The sequence below is a fragment of the Leucoraja erinacea genome, chromosome 27 (genome assembly GCF_028641065.1).
Source record: "Leucoraja erinacea ecotype New England chromosome 27, Leri_hhj_1, whole genome shotgun sequence".
NCBI lineage: Eukaryota > Metazoa > Chordata > Chondrichthyes > Rajiformes > Rajidae > Leucoraja > Leucoraja erinaceus.
Window position 1 is genome coordinate 30,147,841 of NC_073403.1, and position 26,443 is coordinate 30,174,283.

Sequence of the window (26,443 nt, forward strand, 5' to 3'; positions counted from 1 at the left end):
TTTTAAAAATCAACAATTAATATTTGGTCAAAAATATCATAAGGTGAGGGAATAAGGTAAGTAGCCTCATCTTTACTAATCCCTCTCTTGGAAAATTTGTCCTCAGGGGCATTGATAGCTTCAACCACTGCCCGCTGTATCAGGGGTAAATAAAAGCATGAAATAAAACCATGTGTTAATCCCCCCCAAATAGTTTCCTGCGCAGTCACCTCACACCTTTAAAACATAGAAACATAGAAACATAGAAATTAGGTGCCGGAGTAGGCCATTCGGCCCTTCGAGCCTGCACCGCCATTCAATATGATCATGGCTGTTCATCCATGCCCTTGATAGAAACAGGGGTGGATGCAGAATTCACAGCAGCTTTTAAAAGTAAACTGTATTATATTTGAGCCACACACAAAAAAATAAAGAAGGTTTACAAGGGAAAAGAATGTAACTGATTGAGTTATGGCTCTCAAAAAAATTGGCACAGGGAAATTGTTCCACCCACACTGATAAACTCAGCATACGCTCTGCGATTCCACCAAACACATCTCAGTTGTCTACTGCTTCAGATGTTGATCCACTTCTCCGTCACACTTTTTGTGCAGCCTTTGACTTTGCCTTACCAAAGGATATTTATGCATGCGTTAATGCATTGTCGGTATGCCCATCCTGCCAGACTTCTAAATCCGCTGAGATAGACACAAAATGCTGGAGTAATTCAGTGGGACAGGCAGCATCTCTGGAGAGGTCTAGGTAATGTTTCACAGAAACATAGAAAGATAGAAAGTAGGTGCAGGAGTAGGCCGTTCAGTCCTTTGAGCCAGCTTCGCCATTCAATATGATCATGGCTGATCATCCAGAATCAGTACCCCGTTCCTGCTTTTTCACCATCTCCCTTGATTCCGTTAGACCCAAGAGCTAAATCTAACTCTCTCTTGGAAACATCCAATGAATTGGCCTCCACTGCCTTCAGTGACAGAGAATTCCACAGATTCACAACTCACTGGGGTGAAAATGTTTTCCTCATCTCAGTCCTAAATGGCCTACCCCTTATTCTTAAATTGTGACTCCTGGTTCTGGACTCCCCCAACATCGGGACCATCTGTCTTGACCTGAAATGTCTCCCATTCCTTCTCTCCAGTGATGCTGCCTGTCCCGCTGAGTTACTCCACCATTTTGTGTCTGTCTATCATGTAAACCAGCATCTGTAGTTCCTTCTGTCACATTCTGAATCCAACGAGTTTTGGCTGCTGGTTTGCGCTATATTCATCTGAGAGGTGATACCTGCCCCTTCTTTCATGTACCAAAGTAACGAAGACTTCAGTACCCTTAACAGCTATGTTTGGATTGCTTGAACATAGAAGGGATGTAAAATAAATTGAACAAAATCGGATACAGAATATGTGGTGACAACCTGCTGAGTCTACACTGCCACTCAACAGCAGCTGCCTTCTGGGATAGAGAATGCAAAACATTTACAACCGGTTTTCTGAAATGAACTGTTAAGGAAGGATTCAAGGGTTGATTACCTCAGTAATTACAAGAGTGAGTTAGTTAAATGGAAGCCGCACTGGGCAAATAGGATCCATTTATCGCTTCCACCATTCAATAACATGATCTCTTCCCTCATTAGCACGTCCACGCAGTAATCCCTCAGTAACTAAAATCCTATTGATCCCCAAGTATCATCTAGGATGCCCATCACCCTGGCCATTCCCCGTTTCTTTCTTCTACCTTCTGGGAGAAGATGCAGGAGTTTGAAAGCTTGGATGTCCACAGCTTCTTCCCCATTGCTATCCCACTCTGGAACCAATTTCCTTCCATGCATCCCATTCCTGGAGTTGCTGCCACCTATTCTCATTCTTATCTCCAACTCATTCAGTCATTCCCTTGTTGTACTTTAATATTCCTTTGCCCTACTCACACTTTACACTCCTGTCTTGCATCATTCTATGTATTGCACTTGTCATTGTATGTAACATTGTAATTATTATTACGCTATGTAGACTCTACCTTGTTTACTCTTCATGTGAATCAAGAGTTTTGTGGCTCCTGGTTTATGTGACAATCTGAATAAACTAATCTGAACCTTAGTTGTGAACATGCTCTGCATTTTATCTGGACTATTCCAAAGATTCCCTATCCTCTGAATCCACTGGTTTTTCCCTTATTCTAAGACAATAACCTTTCGCTTTTAGACATCCATTTGAGTCCCGTGAGAATTCTGTGGAAGAACGAACTGCAGATGCTGGTTTACACCAAAGACGGACACAAAATGCTGGGTCAGGCAGCATCTATGGAGAAAAGGAATAGGTGACATTTCATGTCAAAACCCATCATCTGCCATTCTTCGAAATTAAAGGGCATATTGGCACAGTAAACACACTTTATCTCTCAGGGAGAGTCCAGGACCAGAGGTCATGGGGTTGAGAGGGAAAGATAGTTCAGCCATGATTGAATGGCAGAGTAGACTTGATGAGCTGAAATGGTCTAACATTGTTTTTTGTCTGTTTACCAATACTCAACCCTCCAGTATATCACCCCAATCCCATGTAACCAATGCTGTTTCAACACCTCTTGTATGACACCCGATGGAAGGTCTACTTAGTCTAAATATCCCAAAGCCAAGGTCTCCCTTAACTACTGTAACTGTACTAGCTACAACTTCAAGGAAGTCAAACAGAGTTACCTTTCATTAATCTACATCGACTCTGCTCAATGCTATCATTATTTTTTAAGTTTTCTGTTGCAGTGTCGTTAATAATTGATTCTAGAATTTTGTCTGCTGCTACCGGTTTAATAGATCTATATTTTCCTGCATTTTCTCTCCCTCCTATGTTAAATAATAAGTTGGCATCTGCTACATAGCCATCTGTTGGAGCCATACTGGAGATGTGACTTTTGCAAGATGACAACATAGTGCATCCCTGTCTCTGTAAACATCTCCTTTAAAATTTGGATGCCTACATCATCATGTTTTCAAACTCAGTACCACTTTTTCTCCAGTACCATTGTTTTCAAGACAGTAGAGTTATTCAGCATGGAAAGAAGTCCTTTGGTAATGGAATCTGCCCTGCCCACCAACCACTCAGTTTCATCAGTCTGAAGAAGGGTCTCGACCTGAAACGTCGCCCATTCCTTCCCTCCAGTGATGCTGCCTCACCCGCTGAGTTACTCCAGCATTTTGTTCTACACTCTGTTTCACAGCTGTGGGAAGAACATGCAAACTCCACACAGAAAACAAACCAAGTTCAGGATTGACCTTAGCTGGCTGCAGCTGTGAGGCAGTTGCTCTACTTGTGTAAATTGCTGTGTAAATCTACTTCTGTATGTAAATTGCCATATTGGGGTTATTAAAGTTAATTTATTTTTGCTCCTCATTCACAAAACTGCTACAGTTCTCCAATGTTTCCAAATTTTCCATGATGATCCCACATTAATCTCTGCTGCAATTGGAGTGGTGGAGTTATACAACACAGAAGCAGATTCTTTGGCCCATCTGTCCATGCTGACCAAGATGTCCATCTGTGCTAAACCCATTTTACTTCCTTTAGCCCATATCCCTCTAAATCCTTTCTGTCCTGCAAGGCTTTTAAACATTGTAATTGTACCCACCTCTACAGCTTCCCTTGACTCTCAGTCTGAAGAAGGGTCTTGACCCAAAATGTGACCTATTCCCGCTTTCTAGAGATGCTGCCTGGCCCGCTGAGTTACTCCAGCTTTTTGTGCCTATCTACAGCTTCCTCATTCCATACACCTATCCCTCATGTCTCATTTAACTTTCTTCACTCTCACTGGAAATCTATGCTCTCTAATTCATCGTTGAAGTAAAAGACCTCCCGACTATGTCTACGACCTCCTACGACTATGTCTACGATCTCCTACGACCCCATCGACCTCAGACCTCAGTCTAACACACTGAAGACCAACTACGACTAGCTACGAGTGGAAAATGATCACATGATAAAATGATGTCATGTTTGCTTTTTTTTTTACTCGGGCCAGTTACCGACCTACGACAACCTACGACTACCATCACGACCTACTCTGACTTACGTACGACCTACCTACGAATAAATCGTATCAATTTTTTCCATGCTGACCTTTTTTTACTCGTGGACATTTTTTATCAGGCTCGAAAAAAACGCCGCAACCTACTTGAGACCACTCACGAGCATGAGGACGAGATAAGGGCCTGTCCCACTTTCACAACCTAATTCATGACGTCTACCGAGTTTGTCCTTGACTCATACTCGCAGCATAGTCGTCACAAGGCCCTAGGAGGTCGTAGGAGGCTATAGGAGTTCATAGGTAGGCCGTAGGTAGGTCGTGATGCTAGTCATAGGTACTGTTGGCATCAAGTAGGTCGTGGCATTTTTTTAGCCTGATGAAAAAATGTCCACGAGTAAAAAAGGTCGTGTATTAGGTCGTGAAAGTGGGACAGCCCCTTTACGAAGACCTCCTACGACCTCGTGGCGACCATGCTGCGAGGATGAGTCAAGGGCAAACTCGGCAGAGGTCGCCAATTTGGTTGTGAAAGTTGGACAGAGGCTTTAGACTCTCCAACCCTTGGTAAAAAAATGTGACCATCCACATTTTCTATGCCTCTCATGGTTTTAGGCATTTTAACCTGTTCCTCATCAATGCAAACCTATAGTGTTCTTTCATGTTTTAAATTAGATGCGTGTGGTGCTGTGCTTTCCCTTTTATTATCAATGGTGGTTCTCTGCCGAGTCTGAAATTTTCCAAATCTTTCGGCCTACTGTTTCTTCTGGCAACATTAGAAGCCTTATTTTAGATGCGATTTTATCATTCATCTTTATTGATAATCATGAGTATTATTTTTCCTTGTTGTAAATGTTGTCATAAATGTTGGCTTTTGCTTATTTGCTGTCATGCCTTTTTATGTAGTTATTTAAAATAACACAGACAACTCACTAAACATTCCTTGATAGTTTGTTTTACTCAGATTGAAGATCTTGGTTTCAAATAGAATTAAATCACCTCCTTTTTAAAAAAATATATAATATTATCATCACTATTTCCTAAATGCTCCTTTGTGATCAGATCAGCCATCACTAGTTCCCCAATATACTCATTTGACAGCCATTTGTTAGAAAGCTCAGCATTTTTCCAATCGAACCTTGTTTCTTGACATAGAACATAGAACAGCATAAGACCAGACACTTTGACCCACAATGTCTCTGTCAAACGTGATGCTAAGACTAAATGTTTAGGAAATAACTGCAGATGCTGGTTTAAATCGAAGATAGACACAAAACTCTATAGTAACTCAGCGGCAATACAAGGATGAAGTTAAAGGGAAAGAAAGTATAGGAAAAGTTAAGAAAGTTAACGGAAGAAATAGCTCACGAAGAGATAGGAAAGTATGGTCAAGTGAAATATGAATCGAATTGAAAGGAGAGGCGAGTAATGGATTAAAGATATTATATAAGAATGCATGAAGTATAAGAGTAAAGTGACTCAGTTACAGATTTAGGCTCAGTTAGATATGAGATTGTGGGGATGGCAAAGACATGGCTGCAGGAGAATCGGGACTGGGAACCGGATATTCAGGGTTATATGTCCTATAGAAAGGACAGGCAGGTGGGCAGAAAGGGTGGGGTAGCTCTGTTGGTGAGGGATGAAATTCAGTCCCTTGCGAGGTGTGACAGGGACTGACGATGTAGAGTCGCTTTGGATATAATTGAGGAATTGTAAAGGTAAAAAAACACTAATGGAGTTATCTACAGACTCCCAAACAGAGGCCTGGATATAGGGTGCAAGTTGCAGCAGGAGTTAAAATTGGTATGTAATAAGGGTAATGCCACTGTGGTCATGGGAGATTTCAATATGCAAGTAGACTGGGAAAATCAGGTTGGTCTGGACCCCAACGGAGGTCTCCGAGATGGATTCTTAGAGCAGCTTGTACTGGAGCCTACCAGAGAGAAGGTAATTCTGGATTTTGTGTTGTCTAATGAACCAGATTTAATAAGGGAACTCAAGGTAAAGGAACCACTAGGAGGTAGTGACCATAATATGATAAGTTTTAATTTGCAATTTGAGAGAGAGAAGGTTAAATCAGGAGTGTCAGTGATGCAGTTGAACAAAGGGGACTATGAAGGCATGAGAGAGGAGCTGGCCAAGGTAGACTGGAAAGGGATCATAGCAGGAATGATGGTGGAACAACAATGGCAGGAATTTCTGGGCATAATCCACAAGATGCAGAATCATTTTATTCCAAAGAGGGAGAAAGATTCTAAGGGGAGTAGGAGGCAACCTTGGCTGACAAGAGAAGTTAGGGATGGAATAAAACTAAAATAAAAGGTGTATAACATAGCAAAGAGTAGTGGGAAGCCAGGGGATTGGGAAACTTTCAAAGGACAACAGAAGGTAACATAAAGGGCAATACAGGGTGAAAAGTTGAAGTATGAGGGTAAGCTGGCCAAGGGTATAAAGAAGGATAGTAAAAGCTTATTTAGATATGTTAAGAGAAAAAGATTAGTAAAGATAAATATGGGTCCCTTGAAGACAGAAACAGGTGAAATTATTATGGGGAACACGGAAATGGCAGAAGAGTTGAACAGGTACTTTTGTTCTGTCTTCACTAATGAAGAGACAGACAACCTCGAGATGTACCAGAGAACAAAGGATCTAGGGAGACAGAGGAACTGAAAGAAATTTGCATTAGGCGAGAAATAGTATTGGGTAGACTGATGGGACTGAAGGCAGATAAATCCCCAGGGCCTGATGGTCTGCATCCCAGGCTACTCAACGAGGTGGCTCTAGAAATCGTGGATGCATTGGTGATCATTTACAATGTTCTATAGATTCAAGATTAGTTCCTGTGCATTGGAGGGTAGCTAATGTTGTCCCTCTTTTCAAGAAAGGAGCGAGAGAGAAAACAGGGAATTATAGACCAGTTAGCCTGACATCGGTGAGGGGGAAGATGCTGCAGTCAATTATTAAAGGAGTATTAACGACGCAATTGGATAGCAGTAAAAGGATTGGTCCAAGTCAGCATGGATTTATGAAGGGGAAATTCTGCTTGACTAATCTTCTGGAATTTTTTGAGGATGTGACAATATGGGGTGAAAAGATGAGGTACGAAGGTAAGCTGGCCAAGAATATAAAGGAGGATAGTAAAAGCTTCTTTCGGTATGTAAAGAGGAAAAAAATTAGTTAAGACAAAAGTTGGACCCTTGAAGACCGAAAAAGGTGAATTTATTATGGGGAACAAGGAAATGTCAGATTACTTGAATAGGTTCTTTGGATCTGTCTTCACTAAGGAGGACACAAACAATCTTCCTGATACAGTAATGGCCAGAGGATCTGGGGTGATGGATGAACTGAAGGAAATCCACATAAAGCAGGAAATGGTGTTGGGTAGACTGATGGGACTGAAGGCTGATAAATCCCCAGGGCCTGATGGTCTGCATCCCAGGGTACTTAAGGAAGTGGCTCTAGAAATCGTGGATGTATTGGTGATGATTTTCCAATGTTCTATAGACTCAGGATCAGTTCCTGTGGATTTGAGGGTAGCTAATATTATCCCACTTTTTAAGAACGGCGGGAGAGAGAAAACAGGGAATTATAGACCAGTTGGCCTGACATCGGTGGTGGGGAAGATGCTATGAGATCTTTGAACTCGCAAATACAGACTACACAGAACATCTTAATAGAGAAATAAGAGGTATCATAGAATATCTTATTTCCTAAATATCGGGACAGGCTCGGTGGCATACACCTGATCTGCCCCAGTAGATTCTTCCACGATTCATTTGATTTCCTTTTTTAACAATAATTGACACATGATTCTTTTTGAATTTATCTTGCAATGCAGGCTGTTTGATCCTACCCAGGCGAAAATATAATATTATTCAGCTCAGCTTATCATAAACGTTTGTACGGTTAACTGAATCATACTCAACACCATTAGTGAATCTTCAACTTCATTCCAAAATTTTAATCTTGTTACTGTTATTTTCAAATTTCTCTGTAGATTTGCTCCTCCCTATCTTTAATCGGAGTGCCTCCATTGTTCCTCCTTCTCCCTGCCCCTGTCAGGCAGAAGATACAGATGTTTGAGAGCACGCACCCTCAGACTCAGGAACAGCTTCTTCCCCTCACACCACGCTCCTGAAAGGTCCTTCCATCACGCCCATTTCACCTCTACCCCATTGTGGACATTGGACTTTGTCTATGGAAATAGTGTGCTACATTGCTGAGAACTATATTCTGCACTCTGTACCTTCCACTTTCCTTTATCTTTTGCACGGTGTTGACTTGGTTATATTTGTGTATAGTGTTATCTAATCTGATCAGATGGCATGCAAAACAAAGCTTTTCATTGTACCTCAAAACATGTGACAGTAATAAACCTATACGTTATTTCAAGCTCTTCCGATTCTTGACTTCCACCTCTACTCTTTCACCATCACTGACAGCTCAGCTTTTAGCTGCCTGGAATCTAAAGGCAGTAATTATCTCCACTTCTCTGTGTTGGTTTGTTTTATTTGGTTAAGGACTTCATGGTGGTTTACACGAAGCTATTAGTAGTTACAATAGTGTCATTGGAACCTAGGCCTTTGGGTCAAAGTTTCACATGGATGGAACACAGGGAAAATCAGAAAGAGAGAGAAACTTACCACCAGGTTACCAATCACCATGACCATCATGAAGACGATGAGGCACATGGGCCGCCCGGCCACCTCCATGCAGCTCCACATTGTCTCGATCCATTCCCCGCAGAGGATGCGGAACACGATGAGAAACGAATGGAAGAAGTCGAACATATGCCAGCGCGGAAGTAAACAATCTTCGGAAATCTTGCAGACGCATTGCTTGTACATCTTGCCAAAGAGCTGCATCCCAACCACGGCGAAAATGAAGACAATGATAGCTAGGACCAGCGTCAGGTTCCCCAGTGCTCCCACGGAGTTACCGATGATCTTTATCAGCATGTTCAGAGTTGGCCAAGACTTGGCAAGCTTGAAAACCCGCAACTGGAATGGGGGAGGGTTGAGTTTAGTTTAGGTGAGGGATACAGTGTGGAAAGAGGCCATTTAGCCCACCTAGTCCACGTCAGACAGCAATCCCCACATGCTAACACTACCCTACACACACTAGGGACAATTTACACTTGTATGTCTTTGGATCTTGGGAGGAAACCGAAGATCTTGGGGAAAACCCACGGGTTCATGGGTAGAATGTACAAACTGCGTTGTCAGGTTCGAACCTGGGTCTCTGGCATTGCAAGCGCAGTAAGGCAGGAACTCTACCGCTGTGCCACCGTGCCACCCATTGATGGATGGTTCATTGATGAAGCAAATGGGGTTTAACTTTGTATTCTTACTGCAACAATTGCAAACTTACGATAGCAGTGACCAACACATTTAACACCGAACACAAGAACCACACTGAAGAAATCTTTTCTAACTTCTGTGAAATATTATGCACAATTCCAACGTGAAGTAAATTATAGCTCCATAAATAAATGGAAGTCTATCTTTTTGCACACCAGCAGGTAGTTACGCAACATGCAGGTAAACCTTGTGATACAAACCAATCTGAATGAACGCAGCACTGACAATCCCTGTACGTTCGCCAGTCCAAGCTCAACCAAGCTGAGGGTCACGATGATACTGTCAAATATGTTCCAGCCCACTTGAAAGTAATAGTAAGGATCCAGAGCGAGTAGTTTGAACACCATTTCAGCAGTGAAGATCCCTGTGAATACCTGTCAAAAAAAAGACCATGACATAAGTCTCCAAAAAAGACGGCAAATATCATCCCATTCCTTTATTTTGTGAACACATACTCTTGGAGTCAAGCAATGGTCCTCTGTTTTATTGAATTGGTGTTGTTGCAGCTGCCCCGATGAGTGGCCCACTCTCAACAATAGTGATTCTACCAGAACTGCCACCACAGTTCCAGCCATACATAAATCTTCTCTGCACTCTTTCCAACTTAACAACATCCTTCCTGTTTCAGGATGACCAAACCATTGATTTAAATCCCACTGCAATGTTTGATAAATTTCTTCACTGGACCATCAATGTTGGTGTCATCTGAAAACTTACTAACAATGTCATCTAACTTTCATCCAAATTGCCAATATAAACGACAAACAGTGATCCCTGCACCAATCCCCTGGCACATGATTGTTCATACATCTCCCATCTGAAAAAACAATGCTCTTCCACTACTCCTGTCTCTGACAGCCAAATATATTTGTGTCCAGTTGGCAGATTCCATATGATTTCACCTTCTGGACAAGTCTACCATGCGGCAGACCGATACATGATCAACAATGCGCTACCATGCAGTTCACCATGTGGTACCTTGTAAAAAGCCTTAGATTATTCTTCGTGATTGCTTCCTAATAACCAACCTTGGACCTTGGTTGACAATGTTGGCATCAGAGCGGCCTCAAGGCTGTAACTGAGCCCATGAATGATGCTTATGTATTAGCTTATCAATCCTAATAAAATAATTGAACACCAGTCTCTGGTCTTAACATATCCACCAGGCCTCCTGATCCACTCAAAGTATAGTTTAGTTTAAGGTACACAGAAAAGCTGGAGAAACTCAGCGGGTGCAGCAGCATCTATGGAGCGAAGGAAATAGGCAACGTTTCGGGCCGAAACCCTTTCTTCAGACTATAGTTTAGTTTAGTTTTGTTTAGAGATACAGCTCGGAAACAGCCCTTCGGCCCACCAAGTCTGCACCAACTAGCGATTTCCGCACATGAACACGACACACATTGGGGACAATTTTACATTTATACCAAGCCAATTAGCCTACAAACCTGTACGTCTTTAGAGTGTGGGAGGAAGTCGAAGATCTCGGAGTAAACCCATGCGGTCACGGGGAGAACGTAAAAACTCCGTACAGACAGCACCCGTAGTCGGGATCGAACCGGGGTCTCTGGCGTTGTAAGCGTTGTAAGGCAGCAACTCTACCACTGCGCCACCACACCACAAGAAAAAGCAGCAACTATTGTCACGGCAAGAAAAGTAAATACTCACCAGATTCCCCACAGACAGCATGTTTTCAAAGCTCTCTGACATGGGGTAGTGCTCCATAGCCATAAAGAGAGTGTTCAGCACAATGCATATCGTGATCCCCAGATCCACAAATGGGTCCATCACAATAATCTTCAAGATCCCCTTAACCTTCACCCAGAGAGGACAGCAATCCCAGATTAGAAATCTGTTGGCAAATCTGTACCACCACGGAGGACATTTCTGATGTGCCTCCTCCAGCTCTACAGAAGAAGAAAAACAAGGAGCATATTAATCTTCTTGGAACAAACACACAACATTTACATCAGCATTCAGAGGCCAAAAGTGTATTAGAAGTTCAATTGTCTCCGTTTGGTGCACTGCTTGAGGTAGTAGAGAAACAAAAAGAGTAATTTGAGTCATGGAATTTAATGCACTGGAATTTCTTCTTATTTTCCAATGGTTGAGCTCCCTCCATTAACTAAAGACGCAAGAGTCCAAAGAGCAGTAAACCAGTTCTGCCAGTTACTTAATAATGAGATCAAATATAATCTGTACCTAATTTCTACTTGGATATTCCATAATATCACCCCTAATATAAATCCATTATAATATCAAATATCAATATATAAATATAAATATCACCCCTAATATAAATCCATTTGGCATGGGAACATTTCTGTCATCCCCAAACTTGTCATCTTTTGCATGATTTCAACTTTTGTTTAAAAGAATATTTCCTTATTTTACTTTGTTCAAATGTATTCAGTTCTAAACCCCATTAAAGTTTTGATCCAATCCTAAAACAAATCGTGATATCTGGAGTTGAGATGGCAGCGAATGATTTAGAGGCAGCATTTGATCATCTATGGTTAACAAAGTCATAGAACATAGAACAGTAGGGAAAAAGAACAAGCCCTCTGGTCCCATAACCATCGGCATCACAGAGAAAACAATCCAAGTCTGTCCACCTTCTCCCCGTAACCAATACCCGCTGATCCAGGCATTCCATTCTGGTCAACCTCTTCTGCGACAGTATAATCCAAATGTTGCCTAACCAAAGACCTATAAAGCTTCATCATTGACTTCCTGACACTTATATTCAATGCCCCACCCTATGAAGGCAAGCAGACCATATGTCTTCCTAATGCCCCTGTCCTACTTAGGAAACCTGAACAGAAACCTCTGGTGACTTTGCGCCCCACCCAAGGTTCCCGTGCGGTTCCCGAAGGTTTCAGGTGGTTGCCGGAGGTTGCAGGTAGTGGAAGCAGGTAGGGAGACTGACAAAAACCTCTGGGAACCTCTGGGAACCGCACGGAAACCTTGGGTGGGGCGCAAAGTCTCCAGAGGTTTCCGTTCAGGTTTCCTAAGTGGGACAGGGGCATTACCACTCTATCTACTTGTGTTGCCACTTTCTGGGAGTTATGGACTTGGAGCCCAAGATCTCTCTTATATTAATACTACTAAGGGTCAGGCCATTAATTGTATATGATCCCCTTACATTTAACCTCCCAAAGTACAACATATCATACTTACTCAGATTAAACTCCATCTGCTCATTTCTATGGCCTCTTTGACAGCCTTTGTCACAATCTGCAATGCCAGCAGTCTTGGTGTAATCTGCAAACTTTCTAACCAACTCTTCCACATTTACACTCAAGACTTTTGTATATATTACTAACTGCAGAGGTCCCAGCACGGATCCCTGTGGAACTTCCCCTGGTCATGGACCTCCAGCCTGAATATTGTCCTTTAATCCTAACCCTCTGTCTTCTTGCAGGGAGACAATTCTAAATCCATACGACAAAGCTACTGTTAATCCCATGCATATTAATCTTCTGGATCAGCCTACCTACAGAAGGATATTTGGAGTAAGTCCATAACTCCCTGAATGTGGCAACAGACATAGATAGAGTGGTAAATAAGGCATTTGGTGTGCTTGCTTTCATCAGCCGGTGTAATGAGTATTAGAGTTATGAAGTCATGAAGCAGCGCCATAAGACTTCTGTTAGGCTGCATTTGAAGTATTGTGTGTAGTTCTGGTCACCCCATTTCAGGAAGGATATGGAGGCTTTGGAGAGGGTGCAGAACAGGTTTACCAGAATGATGCCTGGATTATGGGATATTAGCTACAGGGAGAGGTTGGATAAACTTGGATTGTTTTCTCTGGAATAGCGGAGGTTGAGGGGAGACTGCATGGAAGTTAACGAAAATATGAGATGCATAGATAGGGTAGACAGTCAGAACTTTTTTCCTAAGGTGGAAACGTCAAAGCAAAAGGACATTGCTTTAAATTGAGGGGGGCAAAGTTAAAGAGGATGTGCAATGCAAATTGTTTTTTGCACAGAGGTTGGTGGGTGCTTTTAACATGCTGCCAGATGTGGTGTTGAGGCAGATATGATAGTGGTGTTCAAGAGGCCTGTAGATTGGTGCATGGGTATACAGGTAATGGAGGGCTGTGGATCATGTGCAGACAGATGGGAGTAGTTTATCATGGCATCATCCTCAGCAATGACATTGGGGCTTGAAGGATTGCTCCTGTGCTATATTGTTGGCTGTTACTGTTCTATGTTCGAACTTCCAAGCCTATTTCCCTCCATGCAAATCAGACAGCGTGGATGGGTAACAAGAGAAACTGGGCATGTTCGTGGGCTTTATGAGTGAATGTAGGATACAAGTGATGGGATGAAAAGAAAATACAAGAATAAATAGAATATATAATCTGTTAGTTGCCAAGGGGAAACATTAGCAGCTCTGTGTATAATTTCTGTAAAGTTATAAATATCTAGGCTATTCTGTAATGCTAGAATCTATATTACTAAATCTCTGATATTTACTGCTTTTGGCCTACTATGCTGCGATTTCCGACAGAACGCAGCCACCTACGGCCGTCATTTTTGGCCACCTTGCACAGAGCCCCCCTCCGCCTTATGGGTGCGGAGGATTTTTCCCATCGATGACAAATCAGAGAGATATTAATGTTTTAAAAAGATTCACCATTCTCTCTGCTGCCCCTGCTGGAGGGAGGGGGAGGGACTATAAAACCAGGAAATGGTGTGCCTCACTCGCTCTCTTCAAAATGGATGAAGCCAAGGGTCACGTCTCTCTGAGCTCTGATTAACACTGAACAAATGTCTACACAACTGTGAGTACCCTTAATGTGGTTTGAAAATGAAAATATGGTTTGTTTGAAGTACTGCCTGCAAATGTGTTCAATAAGGAACTGCAGATGCTGGAAGATCGAAGGTACACAAAAATGCTGGAGAAACTCAGCGGGTGCAGCAGCATCTATGGAGTGAAGGAAATAGGTGATGTTTCGGGCCGAAACCCTTCTTCAGACTGCCTGCAAATGGTTGTTTGGATGCTTTGGCTTGAAGTTGAAAGGCACTACTTACTGCAAATGGTGGCATGAAGTTGAAAGGCACTACTTACTGCAAATGGTGGCTTGGGTGCTTTGGCTTGAAGTTGAAATGCACTATTTACTGCAAATGGTGGCTTGGGAGCTTTGGTTTAAAGTTCAAAATGCACTACTTACTGCAAATGGTGGCTTGGGAGCTTTGGCTTAAAGTTTAAAAAATCACCATTCTCTCTGCTGCACCTGCTGGAGGGAGGGGGAGGGACTATAAAACCAGGAAGTGGTGTGCCTCACTCACTCTCTGCAAGATGGATGAAGCCAAGGGTGACGTGTCTCTGAGCTCTGAAAGACACTGAACGACACTGAACAAATGTCTACACAACTGTGAGTACCCTTAATGTGGTTTGAAAATTAAAATATGGGTTTTTTTTAAAGTAAAAAGGCATTGCCTGCAAATGGTTGTTTTGGGTGCTTTGGCTTGAAGTTGAAAAGCACTACTTACTGCAAATGGTGGCTTGGGAGCTTTGGTTTAAAGTTGAAATGCACTACTTACCGCAAATGGTGGCTTGAGAGCTTTGGCTTGAAGTTGAAAGGCACTACTTACTGCAAATGGTGGCTTGGGTGTTTTACATGAAGTTGAAAGGCACTACTTACTGCACATGGTGGCTTGGGTGCTTTGGTTTGAAGTTGAAAGGCACTACTTACTGCAAATGGTGGCTTGGGTGCTTTGGCTTGAAGTTGAAAGGCACTACTTACTGCAAATGGTGGCATGAAGTTGAAAGACACTACTTACTGCAAATGGTGGCTTGGGTGCTTTGGCTTGAAGTTGAAAGGCACTACTTACTGCAAATGGTGGCTTGGGTGCTTGGCTTGAAATTGAAAGGCACTACTTACTGCAAATGGTGGCTTGGGTGCTTTGGCTTGAAGTTGAACGGCACTACTTTCTGCAAATGGTGGCTTGGGTGCTTGGCTTGAAGTTGAAAGGCACTACTTACTGCAAATGGTGGCTTGGGTGTTTTACATGAAGTTGAATGGCACTACTTACTGCAAATGTTGGCTTGGGTGCTTTGGCTTGAGGTTGAAAGGCACTACTGCAAATGCACTTACTTCCTGTTTGCACTGTATATTGATTTTAGATAAAACGCTAAACTTACGGCTGTGATTTTTGGCCATTTTACTCAGTCCCCCCTCCGCTGAGCAGGTGCAGAGAATTCTTCCCATCAATGAAAAATAAAAGTGTTATTAGTGTTTAAAAAATGTTGAGAATCTATCTCCTGTCAATCACGCCCTGAAAGCCACACCTTTTCCGGTGGGAGGGGGAGGGGTTATAAAACCCAGAAGTGTGGGTGTGGCTCAGTCTCTGCATGATGGGGGAGGGAGAGGTCATGACTCTGTCTGAGCTGTGAATCAACTGAACACACTGAATGTCTACTGAACTGTGAGTTTGGTGTTTTGTGTGGTTTTATGGTGGTTTCACCCTGCATGAAATGGTATGAAGCTGCATTTGAATTTGGTGGCCTTGCACCCTGCTTGAAGTGGAATAAAACTGCACTGAATTTGGTGGCCTTGCACCCGGCTGAAAGTGGTATGAAACTGCACTTGTATTTGGTGGCCTTGGATCCAGCTTGAAATGGTATGAAACTACACTTGAATTCGGTGGCCTTGCACCCTGCTCATAGTGGTAAGAAACTGCACTTGAATTTGGTGGCCTTGAACCCTGCTTGAAATGGTAGGAACATGGATTTGAATTTGGTGGACATGCACCCTGCTTGAAATGGAATTTCAAGGAATAGTCATGAGTCAACTGCCAGCCCACCAGCCGTGAGTGAGCTGCCAGCAGATCAGGCTTGAGGGACTGAGCTGCCACCCCAAGAACCCATACCAGCACTCCAGAAAGCCCCCCCACTGGCCACCAATATTGGAATTGGTAGAGAGGTGGAATATTGCGTCGGGGGACCAGCCCTCCCGTGTAAACATGGGATCCAATGGGTCCTACTTAGTCTAGTAGAATATATATATTCAGAATGTAGAATGAACATACAGAAGTTTTTAGTCATCAAGTCATACCGGAAGTAAGCAGGCCCTTTGAACCAACTTGCCCATGTGGATCCAGATGGCTCATCTACACCAGTCCCATCTACCCATGTTTGGGCCACATCCCACTAAACCTTTCTTATTCATGACCATGTCCAAATGTCTTTTAAATGTTTTCATAGTACCAAACTATCAGGGATGGGATTCGAACCCACACCTCAAGTGGAAACTACCTCGAACAAGCAGCACCTTGTCCCAGCTCTGCAGAGAGCATTCCCAATTTGACCAAATCTCCCAGCAAGCCCTGACACTTAACCACATTTTGAAGTCCTGACTGGTCCAATTTAGTCAGGATTAACATGTACACTAGCACTATCGTACGCACACTAAGGATAATTTGCAATTTTTACCAGTGCCAATTAACCTATAAACCTGAAGGTACACAAAAATGCTGGAGAAACTCAGCGGGTGCAGCAGCATCTATGGAGCGAAGGAAATAAGCAACATTCTTCAGTCTGAAGAAGGGGTTCGGCCCGAAACGTTGTCTATTTCCTTCGCTCCATAGATGCTCCTGTGCCCGCTGAGTTTCTCCAGCATTTCTGTGTACCTTCGATTTTCCAGCATCTGCAGTTCCTTCTTAAACAACCTATAAACCTGTGTATCTTTGGCATGTGGGAGGAGACCGGAGCACCCAGAGAAAACCCATGTGGTCACAGGGAGAACATACAAACTCGGTTCAGACAGCACCCATGGTCGGGATTGAACCCAGGTCTCTGACGCTGTAACGCAGCTACTCTTCCACTGCGCCACCGTGCCGTCCATATGGGTCCATGTAGCTTTAACAACTCTGAGTAAAGGTAAAATCTCCAATGGTTTTCAATCCGCCAGCTCCTCCAGCTCACTGCACAACCAGTGGGTTGGTGTGAAATAAACTACAGCATATGTACACGATGGCCTTACAACACATGAAACTACTCATTCAAAATCCACAGGATACAAGATGGTGATTTGTTTCTCTTGCATGAGACAACTTTCATCAGCTACATCCTTCAAGAATTATTGGCACCATAGAAAATGTTGCAGGTACATGTATCTCAATGTAGTATTCCATGGATGTAGAGGTCATTGGTAAGGCAACAATTATTGACCATCCAAATGATGGGAGCCACAGTGGTGCAGCCGATAAAGCTTCTGTCTCACAGTGCCAGAGACCCAGCTTTGATCCTGAGCTCATGTGCTGTCTGTGTGGAGTTTGCACGTTTTCCCGGTGAGCATATAGGTACCCTCTGGGTGCAGCGGTTTCCTCCCACATCCTACATGTGGGTTTGTAAGTTAAATGGCCTCTGTAAAATTGGCCCTAATATGTAAGGCGTTGATGAGAAGGTGGGATAACAATATGAACGGGTGATCCATTGTTGGCATGATGGGCCAAAGGACCTGTTTCCATTCTGTACATCTAAACTAAGCTAAAGTAAAGATTTTGTAGGTATCAGTAGATCAGTAGGTGCTACGGAGGGGAAGACAAGTGTGATTGTAGGCATTCCAGAAAGGAATAATCATTGCAGAGGAGGCAGAGAATGGTAGCACTCTGACCCAAAATGTAGGGGAGAGAGAAGAAAAAGACAATAAACAGAGAATAAGAGAGGGTGGGTTTCTTAAATGTGTATATTTTAATGCTAGGAGCATTGTAAGAAAGGTGGATGAACTTAGAGCCTGGATTGACACCTGGAAGTATGATGTTGTGGCGATCAGTGAAACATGGTTGCAGGAGGGCTGTGATTGGAAACTAAATATTCCAGGATTTTGTTGCTTCAGGTGTGATAGAATTGGAGGGGCAAGAGGTGGAGATGTTGCATTGCTTATCAGGGAAGATATTACAGCAGTGCTTTGGCAGGATAGATTAGAGGGCTTGTCTAGGGAGGCTATTTGGGTGGAATTGAGAAATGGGAAGGGGGTAGCAACACTTATAGGGGTGTATTATAGACTGCCAAATGGGGAGCGAGAATTGGAAGAGCAAATATGTAAGGAGATTGCAGATATTAGTAGTAAGCACAAGGTAGTGATTGTGTGAGATTTCAATTTTCCACACATGGACTGGGAAACACATTCTGTAAATGGGCTGGATGGGTTGGAGTTTGTAAATTGTGTGCAGGATAGTTTTTTGCAGCAATACATAGAAGTACCTACTAGAGAAGGGGCGGTGCTGGACCTCCTGTTAGGAAATGAGACGGGTCAGGTGGCAGAGGTATGCGTTGGGGAACAGTTCAGGACCAGTGATCACAATACCATTAGTTTCAATATAATTATGGAGAGGGGCAGAACTGGACCTAGGGTTGAGATTTTTGATTGGAGAAAGGCTAACTTTGAGGAGATGCGAAAGGATTTAAAAGGAGTAAATTGGGACATTTTGTTTTATGGGAAAGATGTGGAAGAGAAATGGAGTACATTTAAAGGTGACATTTTAAGAGTACAGAATCTTTATGTCCCTGTTCGGTTGAAAGGAAATAGTAAAAATAGGAAAGAGCCATGGTTTTCAAGGGAAATTGGACACTTGGTTCGGAAAAAAAGGGAGATCTACAATAATTATAGGCAGCATGGAGTAAATGAGGTGCTTGAGGAGTATAAAGAATGTAAAAAGAATCTCAAGAAAGAAATTAGACAAGCTAAAAGAAGATATGAGGTTGCTTTGACAAGTAAGGTGAAAGTAAATCCAAAGGGTTTCTACAGCTATATTAATAGCAAAAGGATAACGAGGGATAAAATTGGTCCATTAGAGAGTCAGAGTGGACAGCTATCTGCAGAGCCAAAAGAGATGGGGGAGATATTGAACAATTTATTTTCTTCGGTATTCACCAAGGAGAAGGATATTGAATTATGTGAGGTAAGGGAAACAAGTAGAGTAGCTATGGAAACTATGAGATTCAAAGAAGAGGAAGTACTGACACTTTTGAGAAATATAAAAGTGGATAAGTCTCCAGGTCCGGACAGGATATTCCCTAGGACATTGAGGGAAGTTAGTGTAGAAATAGAAGGGGCTATGACAGAAATATTTCAAATGTCATTAGAAATGGGAATAGTGCCGGAGGTTTGGCGTACTGCGCATGTTGTTCCATTGTTTAAAAAGGGGTCCAAGAGTAAACCTAGCAATTATAGACCTGTTAGTTTGACGTCGGTGGCGGGCAAATTAATGGAAAGGATACTTAGAGATAATAAATATAAGCATCTGGATAAACAGGGTCTGATTAGGAACAGTCAACATGGATTTGTGCCTGGAAGGTCATGTTTGACTAATCTTCTTGAATTTTTTGAAGAGGTTACTATGGAAATTGATGAGGGTAAAGCAGTGGATGTTGTATATATGGACTTCAGTAAGGCCTTTGACAAGGTTCCTCATGGAAAGTTGGTTAAGAAGGTTCAATGGTTGGGTATTAATGGTGGAGTAGCAAGATGAATTCGACAGTGGCTGAATGGGAGATGCCAGAGAGTAATGGTGGATGGTTGTTTGTCAGGTTGGAGGCCAGTGACTAGTGGGGTGCCACAGGGATCTGTGTTGGGTCCACTGTTGTTTGTCATGTACATCAATGATCTGGATGATGGTGTGGTAAATTGGATTAGTAAGTATGCAGATGATACTAAGATAGGTGGGGTTGTGGATAATGAAGTAGATTTTCAAAGTCTACAGAGAGATTTATGCCAGTTGGAAGAGTGGACTGAAAGATGGCGGATGGAGTTTAATGCTGATAAGTGTGAGGTGCTACATCTTGGCAGGACAAATCAAAATAGGACGTACATGGTAAATGGTAGGGAATTGAAGAATGCAGGTGAACAGAGGGATCTGAGAATAACTGTGCACAGTTCCCTGAAAGTGGAATCTCGTGTAGATAGGCTGGTGAATTAGAGGATGGATGTCAACAAAATAGAGAGAGTACAGAGGAGATTTACTAGAATGTTGCCTGGGTTTCAGCAACTAAGTTACAGAGAAAGGTTGAACAAGTTAGGGCTTTATTCTTTGGAGCGCCGAAGGTTAAGGGGGGACTTGATAGAGGTCTTTAAAATGATGAGAGGGATAGACAGAGTTGATGTGGATAAGCTTTTCCCACTGAGAGGAGGGAAGATGCAAAGAAGGGGACATGACTTGAGAATTAAGGGACAGAAGTTTAGGGGTAACATGAGGGGGAACTTCTTTACTCAGAGAGTGGTGGCTGTGTGGAATGAGCTTCCAGTGCAGGTGGTGGAGGCAGGTTCGTTTTTATCATTTAAAAATAAATTGGATAGTTATATGAACGAGAAAGGAATGGAGGGTTATGGTCTGAGCGCAGGTATATGGGACTAGGGGAGAATACGTGTTCGGCACAGACTAGAAGGGTCGAGATGGCCTGTTTCCGTGCTGCAATTGTTATATGGTTATATGGTTATATTGAACTGCTTGGGTTTTAAGTCATCCTGACACTTGTCCAGGCTGTTTGATTCCACAAAGTACCAATATGTGGAGGGTGGCATAAATTATGTAGAAATGCATATTCAGTTTAGTTTAGTTACAGCATGGAAACAGTACCTGACAGTAAAGTAATCTGAATCCGAGTTATTTTATTCTACCCATTCATTTGTCTGATCCCATGGCTTCAGCTGATCTTTTACACCCATTGAATTGAATACTTTATTGTCACATGTGGCAAGTCAGAGTAAAATTCTTTGCTTGCTTACCCAAGGTCTGCAAATAGTCGTCCATAAAGGGCGCTTACAAAGTTACAGTACCCCCTCCCTCTCCTCACTGCGATCTCCCCATGCTGGGGGTCAAGATTCAAGGGACTTTATTGTCATGTGTCCCGGATAGGCAATGAAATTCTTGCTTTGCTTCAGCACAACAGAACATAGTAGGCATGAATACAGAACTGATCAGTGTGTCCATATACCATTACATAAATATATACACACATGAATAAATAAACAGTTAAGATGCAAATAAACAGATAATGGGCTATTAATGTTCAGAGTTTTGTTTGAGTTGAGCTTAATAGCCTGATGGCTGTGGGGATGCAGCTATTCCTGAACCTGGATGATCCTGTACCTTCTACCTGAAGGTAGTGGGGAGATGAGTGTGTGGCCAGGATGGTGTGGGTCCTTGATGATGCTGCCAGCCTTTTTGAGGAAGCGACTGCGATAAATCCCCTCGATGGTAGGGAGGTAAGAGCCGATGATAGACTAGGCAGTGTTTACTACTTAAACATAGACAAAGAACATATAAAATAGGTGCAGGAGTAGGCCATTCGGCCCTTCGAGCCTGCACCGCCATTCAATATGATCATGGCTGATCATCCAACTCAGTATTCTGTACCTGCCTTCTCTCCATACCCTCTGATCCCTTTAGCCACAAGGGCCACATCTAACTCCCTATTAAATATAGGCAATGAACTGGCCTCAACTATCTTCTGTGGCAGAGAATTCCAGAGATTCACCACTGTCTGTGTGAAAAATATTTTTCTCATCTCGGTCCTAAAAGATTTTCCCCTTATCCTTAAACTGTGACCCTTTGTTCTGGACTTCCCCAACATCGGGAACAATCCTCCTGCATCTAGCCTGTCCAACCCCTTAAGAATTTTATAAGTTTCTATAAGATCCCCCCTCAATCTTCTAAATTATAGCGAGTACAAGCCGAGTCTATCCAGTCTTTCTTCATATGAAAGTCTTGACATCCCAGGAATCAGTCTGGTGAACCTTCTCTGTACTCCCTCCACGACAAGAATGTCTTTCCTCAGATTAGGAGACCAAAACTGTACACATTACTCCAGGTGTGGTCTCACCAAGACCCTGTACAACTGCAGTAGAACCTCCCTGCTCCTATACTCAAATCCTTTTGCTATGAATGCTAACATACCATTCGCTTTCTTCACTGCCTGCTGCACCTGCATGCCTACTTTCAATGACTGGTGTACCATGACACCCAGGTCTCGTTGCATCTCCTCTTTTCCTAATCGGCCACCATTCGAATAGTCTACTAATTGGCCACCAACAGAATAGTCTACTTTCCTGTTTTTGCCACCAAAGTGGATAACCTCACATTTATCCACATTATACTTCATCTGCCATGCATTTGCCCACTCACACAGCCTATCCAAGTCACCTTGCAGCCTCCTAGCATCCTCCTCACCACTAACACTGTTCCCCAGCTTCGTGTCATCCGCAAACTTGGAGATGTTGCATTCAATTCCCTCGTCAAAATCATTAATATATATTGTAAATAGCTGGGGTCCCAGCTCTGAGCCTTGCGGTACCCCACTAGTCACTGCCTGCCATTGTGAAAAGGACCCGTTTACTCCTACTCTTTGCTTCCTGTTTGCCAGCCAGTTCTCTATCCACATCAATACTGAACCCCCAATACCGTGTGCTTAAAGTTTGTATACTAATCTGTTATGTGGGACCTTGTCGAAAGCCTTCTGAAAGTCCAGATATAACACATCCACTGGTTCTCCCTTATCTACTCTACTAGTTACATCATCGCAAAATTCTCTAAGATTCGTCAGACATGATTTACCTTTCATAAATCCATGCTGACTTTGTCCAATGATTTCACCACTTTCCAAATGTGCTGCTATCCCATATTTGATAACCGACTCTAGCAGTTTCCCCACTACCGGTGTTAGACTAACTGGTCTGTAATTCCCCATTTACTCTCTCCCTCCCTTTTTAAAAAGTGGGGTTACATTAGCTACCCTCCAATCCTCAGGAACTACTCCAGAATCTAAAGAGTTTTGAAAAATTATCACTAATGCATCCACTATTTCTGCAGCTACTTCCTTAAGTACTCTGGGATGCAGCCTATCTGGCCCTGGGAATTTATCGGCCTTTAATCCATTCAATTTATCTAACATCACCTCCTGGCTAACCTGGATTTCACTCAGTTCCTCCATCTCATTTGACCCCCGGTCCCCTGCTATTTCCGGCAGATTATTTATGTCTTCCTTAATGAAGACAGAACCAAACTAGTTATTCAATTGGTCTGCCATGTCTTTGTACCCCATGATCAATTCACCTGTTTCTGACTGCAAGGGACCTACATTTGTTTTAACTAATCTTTTTCTCTTCACATATCTATAAAAGCTTTTGCAGTCAGTTTTTATGTTCCCTGCCAGTTTTCTTTCATAATCTATTTTCCCTTTCCTAATTAAGCCCTTTGTCATCCTCTGCTGGACTCTGAATTTCTCCCAGTCCTATGGCAGGCTGCTTTTTCTGGCAAATGTGTATGCTTCAAATTTTGTTTTGATACTATCCCTGATTTCCCTTGTTATCCACAGATGCACTACCTTCCCTGATTTATTCCTTTTACAAACTGGGATGAACAATTGTTGTACTTCATCCATGCAGTCTTTAAATGCCTTCCATTGCATATCCACCGTCAACCCTTTAAGAATCAATTGCCAGTCTATCTTGGCCAATTCACATCTCATACCCTTAAAGTTACCTTGCTTTAAGTTCAGGACCCTTGTTTCTGAATTAACAATCTCACTCTCCATCCTAATGATGAACTCTTTTTGTAGTCTTTTCCGCTCCTGGGCGCTCAAGTTGCTGAACCAAGCCACGATGCAACCGGTCAGCATGGTCTCTACTGTGCACCTGTAGAAATTAGAGAGAGTCCTCTTTGACATACTGACTCTCCGTAATCTTCTCAGGAAGTAGAGGCACTGATGTGTTTTCTTTATAATTGCATCAGTGTTCTCGGACCAGGAGAGATCTTCAGAGATGTGCACACCCAGGAATTAAAAGCTCTTGATGTTCAGATACACATCATAGGTCTTTAGAGATAAACATTGCATGTCCAGAGTGTTACTGAATGTGAATGTCAAAGGCATCATACTGATAGCTTTGATCACTGGTGCATTGAGAGGGCAGGACCCTGCCCGCTTTCCAAAGCTGTTCTGAGTGTGCAGCAGGCTACCAGGCTGGGAATGAGAGATGGACTCCTCAAGGGAGACTCTGCTTGGACCAAGCTGGAAGAACAACGAGCAATGAGCATCCAACAGAAATGTCCTCACCTACATTGTTATTCTGTAGGGGAGGACATTCACCTCCTTTGTGCAATCAATGGTTCTTTGTTCAAATTCAAGAAAAATTGGAATAAACTAAGCAAGGATAAAATTATGCAGTGGTGATCATCACCAACTTTCAGAAGGAGCTAAAAAATCCTGGAGATACTCAGCAGGTCAGACAGCATCTGAATGGAGCCATTTGACCTGGAATGACAACTTTAGTTTTAGAGACATAGTGCAGAAGCAGGTCCTTTGGCCCACCGAGTCCACGCCAACCTGCGAAACCCACACACTAACACTATTCTACACTCAAGGGACAATAATTTTACCAAGCCAAATAGCCTGCATGTATTTGGAGTGTGGGAGAAAACCGGAGCTCCCGGAGAAAACCCACGCAGATCACGGAGAGAATGTACAAACTCTGTACAGACAGCATCCGTTGTCAGGGGCAAACCCAGGTCTCTGGCGCTGTAATGCAGCAAATTGGAGGCCAAGTCAGTGGATTATTTTAAGGCAAAGATAGATAGATTCTTAGTTAGTGCAGGTGTTAGAGGTTATGGGAGAAGGCAGGAGAATGGGGTTAAGAGGGAGAGATAGATCAGCCATGATTGAATGGTGGAGTAGACTTGATGTCAAATGGCCTAATTCTACTACTATTCCTTATGACCTTATGATCTACCACTGTGCCATTGTGCCGTTCCATTTCTTTCTCTACAGATGCTGCCTCATCTGAACATCGCCAGCAAATTCTGTTTTTATTTCACTCTTTGCTTGTAACCCATTTTCAAAAGTAGAAGTCTCTTACCATTGAGTGTGACAGTGCTGTGCACACTGGCCATACTCCCAGTTTTCTTTGAGGATGCTGGCTCTTCGAGAAACATGGAGGTACGTTTCGATCCAGAGATCTCGTCATCACTATCCCTCACAGATACCTACAAAGGAGCAGGAACATATTAGGAACAAGATACTGGTTGACTATTACAACACACAAGAGCATTGTCGATGAACATTATCTCTCTTTGACATAATTTTCCAGTGCAAAAGCATGTGCATTTATTGGAAGATCATGGATTTTGTGGTTTTGCAACAATTGGGTAAATACATTAAAGGTAGACACAGAATTCTGGAGTAACTCAGTGGGACAGGCAGCATCTCTGGAGAGACGGAATGGGTGATGTTTTGGGTCGAGACCCTTCTTCATTATATGGGTTTACTTTCCCGAAAAACAAGAGGAATCGAATATAGGAAAGAGGTCCTTCTCCAGTTGTACAAAGCCCTAGTGAGACCACACCTGGAGTATTGTGTGCAGTTTTGGTCCCCTAATATGAGGAAGGACATTCTTGCTATTGAATGAGTGCAGCATAGGTTTACAAGGTTAATTCCTGGGATGGCGGGACTGTCATATGCTGAGAGAATAAAGCAGCTGGGCTTGTACACTCTGGAGTTTAGAAGGATGAGAGGGGATCTCATTGAAACATATAAGATTGTTAAGGACTTCAACACACTAGAGGCAGGAAACATGTTCCCGATGTTGGGGGAGTCCAGAACCAGGGGCCACATTTTAAGAATACGGAGTAAGCCATTTAGAACGGAGACGAGGAAACACTTTTTCTCACAGAGAGTGGTGAGTCTGTGGAATTCTCTGCCTCAGTGGGCAGTGGAGGCACGTTCTCTGGATGCTTTCAAGAGAGAGCTAAGTAAGGCTCTAAAAAATAGCGGAGTCAGAGGATATGGGGAGAAGGCAGGAACGGGGTACTGATTGGGGATGATCAGCCATGATCACATTGAATGGCAGTGTTGGCTCGAAGGACCAAATAGCCTACTCCTGCACCTATAGTCTATTGTCTATTGGCTCCTGAATATTCTGTTCATCATAATTATTACCTGATATGTTGACAGCAAAGAGCATTCTTGGAAGAAATTACTTTAAATGTGGGAATAGTTTTGTAATATCTGTTGCTAAAACGTGATAGTGTTGCCGGTAATGTGATACTATTGATGTTACAGGAAGAAATCAATCAGTTGGTAAAATGGGC

General features: G+C 42.8%; 1 protein-coding gene across 1 annotated transcript in view; it reads right to left on the bottom strand.

Annotated features, from left to right (window-relative positions):
• LOC129710391 (sodium channel protein type 2 subunit alpha-like) overlaps positions 1–26,443 on the bottom strand; it is a 241,316-nt gene that overhangs the window by 67,836 nt on the left and 147,037 nt on the right. The window contains exons 12-15 of the mRNA XM_055657358.1: positions 25,213–25,339; positions 11,019–11,257; positions 9,554–9,727; positions 8,637–8,993 (exon numbers count right to left, since the gene is read on the bottom strand). Coding sequence (XP_055513333.1) covers positions 8,637–8,993; positions 9,554–9,727; positions 11,019–11,257; positions 25,213–25,339 — 897 coding nt within the window. The remainder of the gene's footprint in view (positions 1–8,636; positions 8,994–9,553; positions 9,728–11,018; positions 11,258–25,212; positions 25,340–26,443) is intronic.